This window comes from Malurus melanocephalus, unplaced genomic scaffold (assembly GCF_030028575.1).
Source record: "Malurus melanocephalus ecotype Western Australia unplaced genomic scaffold, MMel_1.1 scaffold_201, whole genome shotgun sequence".
Classification (NCBI taxonomy): Eukaryota; Metazoa; Chordata; class Aves; order Passeriformes; family Maluridae; genus Malurus; species Malurus melanocephalus.
This window is the reverse complement of record NW_026623433.1, coordinates 649,197-666,327: the sequence shown is the minus strand read 5'-3', so window position 1 is coordinate 666,327 and position 17,131 is coordinate 649,197. Positions and strand designations below refer to the sequence as shown.

Sequence of the window (17,131 nt, the reverse complement as noted above, 5' to 3'; positions counted from 1 at the left end):
CCCAGCAGAGCCCCCCGAGCCCATCCCGCACCCCGGGACCCCACCCCAGTGCAGACACGGGGAATGGGGTGTGGGGTGTGGAAGGGAAGGGCTCCCCCAGCCCTGACCATGGCACACCAGCCTTGCCCAGACCCTGCTCCTCCAGGGCTGCTGGCTGGGCAGCACAAAGACTCCTTCCACATTTCCCAGCACAAAAATTCATTCCAAATCTTATTAACAGAGRTGAGATGGAGGAGGAAGCAGGGCTGATGCCATTGTGAAGGTGGCACTGTCCTTAGTGCTGGGGAAGCAGCGTCCGGGGAGCTGCTCTGAAAGACAACACTGTGATTTGGGGGGGGCTGGCTCCCCACAGGATGAATTTACTGCTCAGTGCTTTTAAAGTACATTTGAATGCTGATTAAAAACGCCCAAACTGTGACTCTACTCCCCAAACAGTACTTTTATAAGGTTATCACAGACATACCTCTAAAAGGTGAAATTAATTCTGCTGTAAAGTCTTTCCTGGCATTTATGAGCAGGCAGAAGATCTGATGGAATTTCCCAGGATTTGATCAACAGTTCATTACCTCGGCCTTTGCTTTCATTGCAAGTGGTTTCAGTGCTGATTGGAATTCAGCCCTGAGCTGGTGCAGCCTTGCTGGGCTGCCCTGAGCAAACCCTGCTGCAACAGGAGCCAGGCTGGCTGTGCTGAGCTCACTGCCCACGCTGCGCTCGAGTGGCAAACACGAACTAACAACTGCAACAGCAAAATATGATTTAACAACCGGAAAAATATGATCTAACAACTGCAACAGCAAAACTACACCTGCAAAACTGATTTTTAAAGGCCGAAATCCTTGATCTGGCTCCAGATTCCTCTCCCACCTGGACAGACCCAACATCCACATCAGAGCAGAGAACAAGAGCACTGATAAAAGGAGTGTGTGTACAGAGATRGGCTTTATTCTCCCAATCCCTGGGCAATTTGACTATTAATAAAATTCAAACCTGTGGTTCTTTCCCTTTCTTCGGCATGTCTGTCTTTGATTTTTTTCCAGCCTAGTCTCCATAATAAAGTGTTATGTAGCCTAGGTTTAAGCTGGTTAAGAATCAAGTTCTCTGATCTACATGAAGTTCCATTAGTTCCATTTTCTCCTTATTCAAAAAAAAAAAAAAAAAAAAAAAAAAAAATCCCCAAAAAAAGAATGCAAATAATAGATTGCAAAATGGAAATATAGGAAAATAAAAATAGCATTCCAATGCTGATATATTTCACTAGTGATAGTGTGTAACTTTTAAAAAAGTAAAAATTGAAAATCATTCAAAGCAGAACAAAAAATAGCTTGCAGATTCCAGCAATACCTGCACATTCCTGCACAGTGYTTTGGTTTGGGTAAGTTCTCTCTCCCTGACCAGACAAATCTTCTGTGAAAGCCTTTCTGATGGGCTGTAATGYGTGTGCTCCTGGAACAGGGAATTAGGGAGGACAGGGGGACAGGGCTGCGGGAATAGGGCAACAAMGCCTGAGGGTAACCTGCGGTCGGCTGGAAGATCTGTCTCCAATACGCAGCTGGCCTGACATTTGCTTTTCAGAAAAGGAAATATTTCACTAAGCTGGGGAGACAGTGTGGTATTATCAGTGACAAAGGGAAAAAAAATAAAAAGAAAAGAAGAAGAAAAAAGAGAAAGAAGAGAAAAGAAAAAGACAAAAAAAAAAAATACGGCAAAGCACTGAAGCGCTTTGAGAGCACTGCCGGGGACTGGCTGGATCCCAGGCAAAGCCCACAACTCCGTCAGCAAACACCAGGCAGGAGCTTGATGGGTGACAGGCAAGGGAAACAYGCCAGGGGAGTCACGCTCTGCCCCCTTTTCCCCATTTCCCACATTCCCCGGTCCAGCCCGACACAGTTTCCACGGCGCCGGTGACGATTTTCACACGTGTGAAATGCGCTGTCCCTTCCTCCTGGTTTTTAGGAGCCGCTTTCTGTTTGTGTGATTTTGAACCAAAAGCACCGCTCCCACCCCCCGAAGAACGCCAGCCCAGGAAAGGCGATCCCGGGAGGAGCTCGGAGCGCTCGGTGCCGGGGGAGCCGCCCGGAGCCGCTCCGGTCGCGCCCGGGGAGCTCGGGGGTCTTTCCCGAGCTCAGCGCTCCTGCCATCCCGAGCTCCCGAGAAGGGATTCGCCTCTCCCCCTGCCTGCCTGCCCACCCTCCATCCCTCCATCCCTCCCTCCCCTCCCGGCAGCGCCCAAACCCCTCCCTCGCCCCCCCGTGCCTGCGCTCATTGAGAACAGATAAGGCGCCGTCACACGCAGCCTCCGCGCCCTCCCTCTGCCCCAGCCCTTCAAAAGCTCGGGACCACCACGGATCCCTCGGAACGGGGAGCGGGGAAAGGCGGGCGAAAAGAGAGGCAAAAGTGGCCCCGCGGCGGCGGAGGGTGAGGGCTTGGAGCGGAGCGGGGAAATCAGGGATACCCGGGGACAGGGGCGTGGGCATCCTCAGTGCCACATCAATGTTTGCCGCCAACAGGCAGCGGGAAGGAGGCGGGAGGCAGCCCGGGGATCCGAGGACGATCCCGGCTCCCTGGTGATGGCATGGACCGGCCGCTGGTCCCGCAGCAGCGCTCAGCCCCGGCCCTGCCCCCGGCCAGCTGCCCCCAGGAGCTCAGGCGCGACGCTGATGCGGAGCAGCTCGTAGCAAGTAAGTTACCGATTCCTTTGTTATTCCAGGTTACTCCTGGTGTTCTCTGGCTGCAAAGGACCAGGAGCCCAGCAGACAGCAGGACAAACGCGGAGCTGCTGGGCCAGCAGGATGCCAGGCTCCTATGCCCAAAGMTACCGGGGTGCGAGCTATGAACACGCTCCTGCCTAATTCACAGCTGCCAGGGAACTCTTTGGGAAGCCAGGGATTGGATGCTGATCTTGGGCAAAAGCACAGTTGGATCTAAAGGTGTGATGCAGGAAAAGACATTAAAAAATAGGAACTGCTCAGATACAGGATTAGTGGAGATCTCTGGAATGCAAAGGGCGCCAGGAGACTGATCGGCGAGCAGCCCTGAATTGTGTGGAGTGACTCCATAATCCTTATCTGGACTCCAAGATTAAATTCTTTCCTAATTATCATACTTGCCAGTCAGCTCTGAGTTACAGAGCCCCGGCAGTGCAGGCTCCAGACCAGGCAGTGGCGTATCCAGCCCTCGGAGGGGTCAGGGAATGCAATGCACTGGGGATCCCTCGGGGGTTATGCCCTGGGGGGTAAAAGCTTGACTGATTTTTTCACCAGTGTCCTGTTGCATCACTCAGAAGGGCGCCTGGGGTTCTCTCTGTGGCAGCACACGGTGGCTGGGAGCACCAGGTTAACTTTCACACACCATCTTTCCCTCGGGTTTGAGCAGGGAGTTTCAGGAATCAGCTGAGAACTGGCAGGAACTGGCCTTGCCCCAAAAACTTACCTGTGGCTTTTGGAGATTCTGTCATCCAGCAGCTCATTTTCCCTTTAGGTAAAGCTTGGATTTGTGGAAGAGGGTGTTGGGGGAAGCCAGGCTCTCTGAGCAGCTCGAGCAGCCAGGATGTGCCAGAGAAGGTGGGGAGTGTTGGGGCAGTGCCTGTGCTGGGGGTTATTTCACCTCTGGGGTTCAGTTCTTTGCCCCACTGTTCCTACTCAGCTGGAGATAAATGACCAGGATCATTTCTGATTCCCATGGCAGAAAATTCTCCATCTCTGGAAAGTTCCAGCCCAATTATTTGGCATAAAAAAAAAGGCAGTCAGAGCTTTGGAGTCATATTCCAAGGCAAGTCTCCAGACCTCTCTATTTGAGTCACCCGCTTTCTMTTTGTTTGAGGTCAGGAGAGGCACTTGGACAATTGGGGTGAGCTTTGGCCCTTGCCCAACAGCTTGGTATGAGCGTGGTTTGTCCCTCRGTGACTCCTGTCCCCCTTCTGCAAYGGGCTCAAGCACTGCTGGAAGCCTTGGGGCAAAAAGAGCCTGTGTTTGCTCAGTCCATCTGTGAATTCCTTTCACGAAGGGTACTGCACAAGTGTGGAGAGGTTCAACAATTTTACTGTATTTTTTTAAAGCAGCTGCAGATTACAGAGTGTTTCTCTGCTTTTGTGATGGTGAATTCCTAAGCAATGGAGAATGAGAACATTGGTGCTCCTAGGGCAGGATTTTCTCCTGGAACTGAGACTCTGCTTTCCCAGCATTCAGGGTTTGCTGTTCAGTTAAACAGCCAGGAGCAGGAGGAACAGGAGGAACAGGAGTGTCTGATCAGGACAAAGATGTCCCTGTCTTTGTTTAGCTATGTTGGCTGAAAGACAATGGCCAGACTGTCGATGACACCATAAAGTGTCCCTAAAAATAGAGTTGGGGTGAGAGGCCAGGGACAGAGAGGCTGCAGAACACCTCAGGCACTGACACTTCYTGGGAGGTTGAAGGATCAAATTGATTTATGTCCAGGCTTCATTTGTTRTTGGTACAGAAAATATCATTTGACTGCTCCAAATCAAGGAAAACACCTAAGAGCACAATGTTGTGACTGCATCCTTTGCACAGGGACTCGTCATGCTCAAGGTCTTTGATGCAATGAAGTTGAAGAGAATTGCCTGGGAGTTACAGGGATGAAATCTTCCCATCCACCCCGGGCAGTGGAACTATGCAGGTGGGAGACACTCCTCATCTTGCAGGAACTCCATATTCTCCTTGTGCTCTAACAAACTGTTGAAGCCTGTATAATGCCTCAAAAGGCATTTTCTACTTTTCATCTTTTTTTTTTTTTTTTCTGTAAAAATACCCCACCCTGTCTCTCTCCTCATTGCAGTTTAGTTTCTCCACTCTTTTCTGTACAGGTCTGAAGTCATTATATTTAATGCAGCTGTGAATTTGTTACACTGTGTTACGTGTGGGGGGTTTTATCCTTCAATCCATAGCCGAGGGAAAAAATTGTATTTGAAACCTGTAGCTGTTTGAGAGAACAGAAAGTGCCTTGGCTGGCTATGGAAATGATCTTGCTGGGTTATTCATCCGATGGGGAGGCTTTGCAGAGAGATCTTCAGACACACCTGAAGCAGACAGGGACTGCATTCCCTGCTGCTGGAGTGGGAAAGGAGGAAAGAATCCTGCAGCAATTCCAGGTGCTCATTTAGGATTTTGAAACTGCTAAATTTAATTCCTGCCCTGCCACACACTCMCAGTTGAGTGTAGAAGAACTAAACTCTTTATGAGTGACTCCCCTATCCTGAAATATGGCAAATAGAGCTCTTCTTTGGTCCAGGGATCTTGAAAAATGCATAAATYGAATTTCACAGCACAGGGTGCCTGTGCTGAGTGCTGTGAAACACTTGGGTCCCCTGGGTGGTGATGTTCCCCCCTCACCACTGACAGTGGTGAAGCTCYGGGGTGTCAGAGGGGAAGGATGGACTGGAAGGGACAAGGGAAGTGCAAATGCCCATAAACCCTTCTGTGGGTCAGATTGGCTCCCTGGGCACAAAGATTTTCTTTGGACAGACCGAGCACCTTCTGTTGGGTTATTTGTGAGCCAAGGGGACTCTGAGCACAGCCCAGCTCTGTGATGGACACAGAGCCACTCTGCCCCTTTAGGGGAACCAGCAGCCACCCATCTCTGTGCCCTGCTGGCAGCGTGAGGTCTCCTCCAGCCCCACAGGRATCTGCTGTCACATCCTGAGGGTTTCACATCAGGAAAGCAGAAAGCAGTGCTGAGATTTACCAAAAACCCACAGAGGAGATGAGAGGCACCTTCCCCGCTCAGTCCTGAGCGAGGTGACACTTGGAGAGGCACTGACTGGGATCAGGGAGCTCATGAATCACATTTGTCCAGGAAGTGCCCCAGGTCTCCCTTCTTGAGCAAAGTCCTTGAATCTTTTTCCCTGGATCTTTTTTTTGAGGAGCACAACTCTTGTGCACCTTCCCTCCACCTGTGGATCCTCAGGCACTTCCCGAAGAGACAGCTGCCAAAATGCCAAACCTCTGTTTATATGGAGAGATGGAATATTCCATGATTTGCCCCGAATCCCCCTGCACCCACAGGGATGTGTGGAAAGGCTCTCTGGGGCTGTTCAGTCCCACTCACACACAGGCAGTGAAGAAGAGCATGGAGGTGCCTTTCCCAGAGAAATCAAAGCCCCACCTAAGTCAGAGTCCATCTAAAGTCATTTGTTTTCAGATTATCAAAGGCCATCTTCTAAGGTTCCTCTTTCCTCCACATTCCCATCAGCAGCCAATGCTTTTATTCTCTTTGGTGCTGATGCTTTAATTTCCTTTATTCCTGCACCAGCTTGCCCACGGTGCTCCTGTCTGACAATTAAGAATTTCATTCTCTTGCAGCACTGTAGCCTGAAGCAGAAATATGTGGCCCAGAGGAAACTGGGCCCAGTAACCTGGTTTATGTRGTTGCAAAAGAGCCAGGTCAGGTTTTTGAGTTATCTCTGTTTAGTGTTATTGGTTGCTTGTTGAGCAGTACAGGACCCATTGTCTGGAAAAAAAAAGATGACAGGGTTAAGTAAAAAAATACCCTTTTGGGAAGGTGTGGGAGGTTTGCTAAAGAACAGTTGCTCAATTATTCTCCTAATGTGAGAAAACACYGACAGCAGGTTTAAAAGAAACCAAAAGAAGTCTGCTTTTACACAAACTCGATGACAAATTCAAGTCTTCAAACTCCACCTGCCTGCCAGTTTAGTCCTCTCCAACATCAAATTCATCCCCATGGAAATCTGTGTGTTTGCTGCAGCCAGATCAGCAATGGTTGAAAAGGAAAAAAAAAAACTCTGGTCAGCAGGGTAAGAAGTTTCTTCAAGTCTTTTATAGTTTTACCTTCTGTGATGTCTCTGACAAATTGCTGGGGCTGCCAGGAGCACATCAGCTCTGCCAGGAGGGGCTGGARCTGCTCTGCCAAACGCTGCCTCCTGGAGATTCTCACCCAACCCCAGCCTGGCTCCTGTGCAGCAAATCCCAGCCCCTAAATGTCACCGCCTGCCCCGAGTGTGTCATCTGGGCAGAGCTGAACAACAGCAGGGCTGATAAAAACCTCTCTGCAAGGCTGATAACGCACTGACTCACAGCTCYGCGCACAGCAGCCTGTCCTAAAGGAAGGCAGCTCTGGACAGAAGTGACATTTTTATTATCCTGGCCTCGTTTAACCAAAGATGGGAAATGCCAAAGAAACAGGACACTGCCTGTGACTGTAAGAGGCAATCTCAGCTGGTGGCTCTCTGAGCTGGAGGGAGCAGGGATTTAGAGACTGCAGCTGAAATTTCTGGGGATGATGGACATTTCCCATGCTGTGGGGTGTTTATACCTGGCAGCAGTGGCTGTGCCTCGCACAGTGAAGGGTTAACCAGATCCTTGCACAGCTCCACTGCTCCTTTCAGGGTATCTTTGGGTCATTTGGGTAAACTTTCCCAGGGTAGTTAAAATCACAAAGGAATGACAACAAATTTCCTAGAAGATCCTCGTGCTGGGGATCTCAAAGACCATTCATATCCAGATCACAAATTTTACTGCTGGGGAATTAAGGCAGAAGGAAAAGCAGTGATTTGCTCAGAATTAGAAAGCCCTGGAATCATTTGGAGCAGAAATCTGCCTGGTGTGCAGCCATCCAAAGCTGTGCTCAGCCAGGAGCATTCTGTTTAAGGACTGGAGCAAAAATTCATCTGCTGAATTATTTCAATAACCACAGACTGAGGTTGTGCTCACACTACAATGGGAGAGTAAAAGATTATTTATTAGGAGGAATTGTAATGCCACTGAGGCTGTCAGTAAAGTTCTTCTCCAGCAGGAATTTTTCTGCTTTACTGGATCACCTGTGAGGTATTCSTGAAGGTTTGCAGAGATGCTTCAGCTGAGCTGTTGTTGGAGATGTTGCCAGCCCTGTGAGTGCTTTAGTTGAAAATGTTCCCCTGTACGTTCATTAATGGGCAGTTCCTGAAACCTGCTCCACCAGAGTGATATTTCCAAGGATTTAGGATTTTTGGTTGCTTTTACTCTATTCTGTTCCTTGTAATAAGTTTTAAGACTCTTTTGGTCTCTTTGGTGTGAATCTAGAACACGAAACCTTCCACTCTAGACTGTTGTCTGGAAATCGATCGTTCTTTCTCCCATGGCACCMGTGAAAGCTTCAAATTTACTTTTATAACAAAGTCACCTTTAAAACAAGTCTTTAAAAACTGAAAACATGCAACACTTGCCTGGTTTCACACTTAGATTGATGACAAGCTTTTTAGTCCAAATGGAGTAATTTCAGATTAATCAATCAATGCAAACACACATCAGGAATATTATTTGTAAGAAGGAAGTGAGGAGGTTCTTCACTACCTGATTCCCAGTGGATGGGAGGCCTGTTTCTCTGCTGAAGAGGGGAGAAGGTGTGTGATTGTTCTGYTTTCATGGGAGGTGCGGGTCAAGCTGTGCCCGTGTCATTTTTCAGCATCTCGCAGCCCTTTGCACACGTTTAAAGGCACCACRTCCACAGTGCCCACAGCCAGAGCAGCGGGTCGGGAGGCTTCCACTGCAGGCAGAGAGAAATGTTTGAGATGAGTGTGAATAAACCCGGAGCCAGCTCTCAGGAGGGGCAGAAGCAGAGGAAGGTGACTGCGCTGCCCAAATCCGGGCTGTTCGCACCGGAGGAAGGGAGCGCACAGCGCCGGGATTATCCATCGCACACCCAGAGCAGGCAGCAGCCGCTCCCTCGCCATTTGCCATGCCAGCAGCACAAACCCCGGCTCTGTGCCCCCCTCTCTGTGCCCCCGGCAGTGCCAGGCAGGGCTGTGGCAGCGGGAAGCAGTGTTGGGCAGCACTGGGCACAGATGGTGCTCTCCCTGCGGAGCGCAGCCAGCGGGGCTGGTTCCAGCAACAAACTCCGGCTGCTTCGTTGGAGCAGAGATTGATGGCCACTCAGACAAGGGCCACGAGGAATTCTCTGCCGTTAACCAGACTTGGCTGCAGCCAAACGCAAGTGGAAATTTGTTGCTTCGTTTATTCATTCTGCCTCTGCTTCCCTCCCGCCCACCCTTTGTGCTTTTTAATACCAAAAAGATGAAGCTGCTTTGCTCGGTCTTAAAAATTGTCTCTCCCAAGATACCCTTAATTGTATCTCTACACCTTTTCTCATTCACAGACGCATAAGAAGATTAAAGATAGAGGGAGCAGTAATAGATTTAGTTAGGTTTTAATAGGATTTGCAGAGGACAATGCGGGGAATGAACGCCATAGAAAATATTGCTGCTCTATCTTTGATATCCCTAAGGCTCCTTAGGTAGTCTTTGACAGAGATTTTGTCTGTGCCCTGCATCCAGAGTCAAGACTCTCATTTTTTAAAGGAGTATCTAATCATCTCGATAAACAGGATGTTACATTATAACTGGCAGAAAGCACTGCAGCCTTCATCTCATGTTATTTATTTGTATCCTGGTAAGCATAACTCTGGATGTCGACAGTGGCATTTTTAATGGCTCTCTGATGCATTCCTGAAAGTGTCCCGTGATTTTGTCTAATGTCAGCTGGAGCAAAGGGGTGAGCTCTGACAGATCTCGTTAACAGCAGGCCTGGATTCATCACCCCTTCACACGAGGGATTCAAGATGCTCAATTAAATGTTTATTTTGCATTTGAAGCCAAGGCTCACGAATGAACTTCCAGAAGGTGATTCAGCACTCCTGAAATCTGAATGATCCCTGGAGATGCCTTTCTCTGCTGACTGCAAGGGAAGCCWTCATGCATAATTTAGACTCATGTGAGATTTAGGCAGACAGTGGTGCTCAGGGTTTTCTCTTAATTTCTAAGGTTTCTCTTGATATGTATCCAAAACGTAAAGCATCAAAAAGCTCCAGTCTCTCCTGAAAAGATGTTGATGTATCTTTACTATGTTCTGACTTGTGCTCTCAAGCACTTTTGGTGTGTTAAAAAAATCTAAGGGCAAAAAGAGACCCAAAATGTTCCAAGGCTTAACTGTTCCACAGGGCCACAGTGTGCCCATCATCCCAGCAGTGGCTGGTGTGTGAAGGGCCTGTGTGTTATAAATCAGTCTGTAATTCCAGGTCACTGCAGGGCTGTGTCTAAAAAGTTGGTATTGTGGGAGAAGGGCTGAAACCTCCAAAAGCCACATCCTGATGGTCCAGGCAGTGAAACAAAACAGCTTTTGTCCCTTTCCTTCTGTCTGAAACTCTTCCCTTGTTGTGCAGCCCAGCCATGGCTGGAGATTCCCGGATCTTCATGAACCAGGACATGGACATCGGGGTCACATCCCGGGAGCCCAAGAAGATCCCCAAGCAGGCTCGGGATGACGTCCCCATCGCCACGGACAGGACCCGGCTCATCTCCACCGAGGGCAAGAAGCCACGGCAGCGCTACATGGAGAAGAGTGGCAAGTGCAACGTGCACCACGGCAACGTGCAGGAGACCTACCGGTACCTCAGCGACCTCTTCACCACCCTGGTGGACCTCAAGTGGCGCTTCAACCTGCTGGTCTTCACCATGGTCTACACCATCACCTGGCTGTTCTTTGGCTTCATCTGGTGGCTCATCGCCTACATCCGRGGAGACCTGGACCACCTGGAAGATGAGAACTGGATCCCCTGCGTGGAAAACCTCAGCGGATTCGTGTCRGCCTTCCTGTTCTCCATCGAGACYGAGACCACCATCGGCTACGGCCACAGGGTCATCACAGAGAAGTGTCCTGAGGGCATCGTGCTGCTGCTGGTCCAGGCCATCCTGGGCTCCATTGTCAATGCCTTCATGGTGGGATGCATGTTTGTCAAGATCAGCCAACCAAAGAAGAGGGCGGAGACCCTCATGTTCTCCAACAATGCCGTCATCTCCATGAGGGACGAGAAGCTCTGCCTCATGTTCCGCGTCGGGGACCTCCGCAATTCCCACATTGTCGAGGCCTCCATCAGAGCCAAACTGATAAAATCCAAGCAGACCAAAGAAGGAGAGTTTATTCCCCTGAACCAAACGGACATCAATGTGGGATTTGACACTGGAGATGACAGGTTGTTCCTAGTGTCCCCTCTCATCATCTCACACGAGATCAATGAAAAAAGCCCCTTCTGGGAGATGTCCCGCACCCAGCTGGAGAAGGAGGAGTTTGAGATTGTGGTCATCCTGGAAGGAATGGTGGAAGCCACAGGTAAGRATCTGTCAATGATCAGTCACAGTTTGGAGGAGGAAAGGGGTATGATCAAGGGYAGGTTGGCATTAGGATTTCACTGTTCATGTCACCTGGGCTGGGAACACAGTGGGGTTTGTCCTTGGGTAGTGCCTGACGCAGGTGGGGTGTCTGAGGTAACCAGCAGTGAAAGGTGGGGGCTTTAGCTCCTGTTGTGGGGTTTCACCCTCTTGTTTGTAGTGTTTCACRCTCATGTTTATTGTGTTTCATCCTCCTTTATAAGTCTGGGATTCAGGTGAGGGGTTAGTCCTGGAGCTGCCTATAATCATTTCGAACTGGTCCAGGGGAGAAAAAAAGCCATGGATTAAAGGAACTCATGAGGCCTCTGGTGGTCCTGTTTCCTGTGATCAAAATTCATGGTGCAAATCCTTTCCCATTCCTCCTCTGTATTAAAGACTGGCTGTAACTGTGCTATTTTAGGTACTGCTGTAGTGTGGATTTTAATGGGGGCTCTGAAGTGCCCGAGCCTCCCTGGATCCCATAAAGCAGCACGTGCTGCAGCTCAATGACTTGCACGTGGTGCAGGACACACATTCCCAGAAGGAGCTCAAAGAGGAAAAATACAGAAAGTGCTTTTGTGACTCTTGCAGCCCTGCAGCTGCTCAGCRGCTCAGACAAAGCTGGGTAATGGGAGATGGGGAGATATCCTCAGCCGTTCCCAGCTCCCTCCTCGGGGTGTGATTGTGACAGGCGATGAAAAAGCTCTGGCTGGGTGTGGTGAATGTGGAAAAGGGTGAGCCTCGGTTTTCTGAGGAGTGGGAGAGGTGTCAGAGGGCAGGGATGGTCATGGAGGGAGGGCCCACGGCTCTTTCCCACAGGAATCTCCTGCAGGAGCCCTGCCTGGAGCTGGGGCTGTGCCTGGCATTTCATCATCATGGGGCATTTCCCACTTGCAGCAAATCCTCTGTGCCAGCTTTGGGCAGGAGCTGGAAGCTCTTCCTGTTGCACTTGTGGCACAGCCAGCGTGTTCAAGCCCCTGAGATGCCCAGGTCCCTTCCAGGCAGGGTTTGCCAACCTGAGGTGGGCAGAATGCCTCCATGCAATCAGGGGGAAAGGGGGAAAGGGCTGCAGGCAGCTCTGAGGAGAGAACTTCTGCCTAAAGATGGACAAACAAAGTCAGAGATGCAAAAAGAAAATGCTTTTATAAACAGTTTTCTGCTTGGGTATTTCAGGGTGTTAGTTCTGAGCCCAGGGTTTTCCTTTGGGTGGTGGTTGGGTTTTTTTTTTTTTTTTCCTGTCTCGATGAGGTTCTCTCTGAATCATTAGCAGGGTTTGCAGCTTGTTACAAGCCCTCAGTGGTGTCAGCACCCTGTCTCACAGATCCTGCCCCGTGCTGAYGGTTAATGCTATCCCCTCCTGCAGATTTGCTCATTAGTCTCCAACAACCAGCAAAGGAAAAATCTTTGAAATTCTTGCACCCCAAATCTTTGCTCCTGAAGGCAGCTGTCCAGAGAGGTAATTCAGCTGAATTCTCCCTTTGGGTGATCAGCAGTGTCTGAATTTCCCAAACAGAGCTGATGGGAGGTGATGGATAAATTACATTCCACTGAGGCTGGAATGTTTGCTGTGGGAGTGGAAATCACCTGGCAATTCCAGAGAAATGTTCCTCCCCAGCAGAGCACTGTGGAGACACGGCAAAGGAAGGGGTGGGTGGAATAGACTATCAAAGGCAAGGATTTGTAACAGTGACTTATTCTGCAGCCTAAACATTTGTTAGAGGCTGGAATCTCCTAATCTGAGCRTGGAATGCAGTTCCTGGTTTGTCCAAAGCCTCTTTCCTTGTCACACACAGTGACACTGCATATGCTTTGAGCCCCTGCTGCTCTGCCTTCCTCGCAGAGATGTGGGAGAGGAAGTCATTATCAATAACAACCTCGGAATTAAAAGCATGGCACAGGGATAATATTGCCTTACAAATGGGCTCCTGTCCCAGAGGGATCGCCCAGGCCGGGCTGTAATGGCATTAAGGAGCGTACATCTSTGGAAATGAATTCTCCTGGGCTCAGGAGGGAGCCTGGGAAATCCCACACCAGAGCTGGAGGAGAYTTTTTGCACTGAACTCGGAGCTGAGTGGACCTTGGATGATTCCAGGATCCAATCTGGGGGCTGGGATGGGTCCTGAGGGACATATGGCAGCCAGGGGGGAGGGATATTTTGTCACAAGAACAGTGATCTGCAGAGMCATTGTTTGCAATTTCCTACTTAGTCCTCCTGTTTGGGAATATCGATAAAGCAGTTGGGCGTTATAAATCCCTCCCTCCACACCTTAAAATCTGCTCCAAGCAAATTGTTTAGGTCCTTCCCAGCCCGAGGCACTGCTCAAGCCCCATCTGCTCTCAGAAGGGGTGTGATATTTACTCCCAGCAGGACTTCTGTTAAATCCTGACACTGTCACAGCCTGGTCGGGTTCAGGGCGGTGTAAAACACCACAGACCATTTGTTCCCTTAGCAACCCCTTCGGAAAACTGGGAATCCCAGAGCTGGTCAGAATACACGGCTCTGTTTTCCATAAGCTGTTTGGAAAGCAGGTCAGAATGGGGACTGGCAACACATCAACGGCTGCAGAAATGTAAGCGTGACTAAAAGTGGGGATATTTGTCCCTGATAATTTGGGGCAGCAATTTGATAGCTATTTTCAGCAGGTTTAACTGGGCAGATTACAAAGGTAATGTATTGTCTCCTGTCAAACAAGCAGCTCTGTTTACTGACATTTCAGTTTAATTCTGACCCAGTGCAAGGCAAAGATGGTAAATAGCTTTAAATGAAAAGCGTAGAGTAAATTCTGAGCAGTTCACACCCTTCAAGTCATTGGGTTCTTTACAKAGTGAAACACTGTGGTTTAAAATGCTGATTTTGTGTTCAGGTTGCCTTGACTTTMTAAAGGCCTGAGTGACAGTGCACTGGAGAACAGCAGCTCTCCAGCCAGCCTGGGGTTTATTCTGCTGGAAAAAAAGAACAAAGACGGTGTTACTGCAGTGAGAGCTCTGGGGGCAGCCAGGGCTGCTGCAGGGACTGACCCACAGAGCAGCCTGGCACAAAGCTGTGGATGTGGCTTCTGCCATTGATATTTGGCATGGCTGAGGCACTGGGGCTCCACGAGYAGGTAGAAAAGGCCAAAGGGAGAGTGAGTTTCTGGACAGAGCTGCTGTGGTCATTGCTGGGTGAAACAAGCCCTGGGAAGACAGAATCAATACTGCTGACAGGGGTTCTGACCCCCAGGACCCCTCCGTGGGTGTCTCAGAGGCAGGAGCGTCATTCCCTGCACTCCTCAGGAATGGGGCAGGGATTCCTGCTGGGAATTCATCATCTCTGCCTGACCACAGAGGGACTCCTGTCCCTTAGATCAGCTGCCCCAAGCCTGTCCTGCAATAAAAGGAAACAAAACAAAGGTGGAAAATCTGTTGGCACAGTGAATATATTTTTGTTTTCCCCGCCTCTCTGCTTCCCAAACTCTCAGGGCCACTCTGGTGCCAGGACAGCTCCTGGCTGCTGCTGGTCAAAGCTCCTGCCCTTCCCCTCCTGGTCCCAAACTTAACACGGTGTCCCAAAGCTGCTGGGACAGGGAGGAGCAGGGTCCAGCCCCTCCTCCATGTGGGGCAGAGTCAGCGGGGCTCTCATTAAGGATTTGGCTGATCCAATTAGGGAACATTAGCAAGTCCAATTTTTTTAAATACTATTTTGCTCTGTAAGCCATCACTCCGTGTGCTGACACACTGCACATCCTACAAGACTTTCTGGCAGGTAATTTGATGGGACTCTCTTCTCTTCCAGTTTTACCCTTCCTCTGCCATTTGCTGACAATCATCCAAATCCTGCTTTTTCCATGGCTTCCTACTGCCCTGGTTCCTTGGGTGCCGTGTCCAGCCCTGCTGCTCTCTGTGCACAGAGGTAGCAGAATTGTTACTCCACTCCTGCTCCTCCCYGATTTTCATTGCCTCTCTTTCCCAGCACAATTAAATGAGGCACCAGAGACACTCCAGATGCCTGATTAGTCCAGACACTAAATGAAGTTTTAATGAACTCTTATGTAAGTACAGGTATATATTTTTCTGGCTTAGAGTCAGTGTGATAAAAAGGGATTTAATGATTAGAAGTGATTAACCCATCCTGTCCCTGCGGGAGTGTAGGCAAACAGCAGGGTTTTCACACCTCAATTTATCCACCTTTCCAGAGGACAGAGCAGTTTCCTGGCTGTAGATGTAGGGCCAAATGGACCAGTCACAACAAAAGATATGCTGAAATTAATCATGATTTTCACGGGAGAACAAAGGAAGGGTGAAATTACTGAATGGAGTTTCTGGGCATTCATCATCTGGTTTGGGTTGTCTTGTGTCGTTTTGCATTTTGCATATAAATAAGTTTTCTGCAAGGAGGACCTTGCAGAAGTGTTACAGAAACTACCTGAAAAATGACAGGGAAGAGGTGCCTCAGGTCATTGTGGTCACTCCTGAACTGGACTGTCCTCCAGAGCAGAGGGTGGCAGTGGGGTCTGAGGAGCCTCTGTGGTCACTGTGACCCCATGGGGAGGGGTCTGAACTTCCTGGGTGTGCACTTAGCTTGGGCCCTGCCTGGTGGAGACATGACAATTGAATCCAAGGTCTTTACATCATAAAGTCCTTTTATTATATTTTTCCCCTGTGCCTAGGAGCTTTTGCATGCCTGGAGAGCATTCCGATAAATTAAAATCCTATTACTCTCCTCTGGCATAAATATCAAAATGAATCAAGCCCAGCCATGTCCTCTAAAGGAGACAAGCACAAATAATTAAAGGACTATGCACCTACCTTCTAATATTCCTTTTCAACTTGGAGGAACATTGACTTTTTGGAGGTTACAATGTTCTTTGGTCTAATTAACACAGAGGAACTAATAACTTTTATAACTTGCCATATGTTAATGCAAATTGAAAGACACATATTGCTTAATTACAGCAATAGGACTTAAATATTTATACCTCCTCCTTGCCACCCCTAAACTTCCATCACTGCCACTGCAGCTCTGAGGCCACCAGCTCCCGGGGTGTGRGTGTTCCACAGCTTCAGAGCATCCAGGAGAAGGGGAAAAGCCACCCTGGACACCAGAGATTGTGCACTGGAGGGCAGAGAAGGGAGCTGGYTCCCAGCAGTGTCCGTGTCAGAGGGAGCCGGCCCAGCCCAGCAGCCGCATGACATTTCCCAGCAGATATCACTGAGCTCCCTGGCATTTCAATGAGCACGGTTAATTTTAGCCTGATCAAAAACATTGTCTTGACAGCCTCRGGGGCTGGGATGTCTCTGCCCACCGAGGAGGTTTAGGCCGTGGAGCAGCACTGGGAGATTCACCTCTGCTCGGGATGGGATCCCATCTCCACTTGGGGGGATTTTGGGGCTGGCAGAGCTCCCTCTGTGTCCCCCTGTGCTCTCCCATTAACCCTCCAGTGAGGTCCCCTGGCTGGGATCGGATGTTTGCCGAAAATCCTCATCCTCCAACAGCTGGAGAGGGCCTTCGGTGGCAACCAGACAGCTGCAGAGAGAGGCAGATTTGGGGTAACGAGGTTTGGCTTTAGCTGGGAAACGGGAGCAGCGTCCCTCTAGCCAGGACCAGTGTCCCTTTTCCCAGGAGCAGTGTCCCTTTAGCCAGGAGCAGTGTCCCTTTTCCCAGGAGCAGTGTCCCCTTAACCGGGAGCAGTGTCCCTTCTCCCAGCCCAGAGCTGCGCTCCGGGAGCGGAACCAGCTGGACCAGCGGGACCCTGCCCCGAGCAGCCCCGGTCCCGAACAGCCCCGGCTCCCCTGCCCTTGGCCATCCCCGCTCCCCTGTCCTTGGCCAGTCCCCGCTCCCCTGCCCTTGGCCATCCCCGCTCCCCTGCCCTTGGCCAGTCCCCGCTCCCCTGCCCTTGGCCAGTCCCCGCTCCCCTGCCCTTGGCCAGTCCCCGCTCCCCTGCCCTTGGCCAGCCCCCGCTCCCCTGCCCTTGGCCATCCCCGCTCCCCTGCCCTTGGCCA

The 17,131-nt window shown here is 50.1% G+C and overlaps 1 protein-coding gene across 1 annotated transcript in view; it reads left to right on the top strand.

The window, feature by feature from the left end:
* Positions 1-2,289: 2,289 nt before the first annotated feature.
* KCNJ5 (potassium inwardly rectifying channel subfamily J member 5) overlaps positions 2,290-17,131 on the top strand; it is a gene marked incomplete at its 3' end in the record, with an annotated part of 20,884 nt that continues 6,042 nt past the window's right edge. Inside the window, exons 1-2 of the mRNA XM_057373525.1 lie at positions 2,290-2,678; positions 10,168-11,114. Coding sequence (XP_057229508.1) covers positions 10,175-11,114 — 940 coding nt within the window. The remainder of the gene's footprint in view (positions 2,679-10,167; positions 11,115-17,131) is intronic.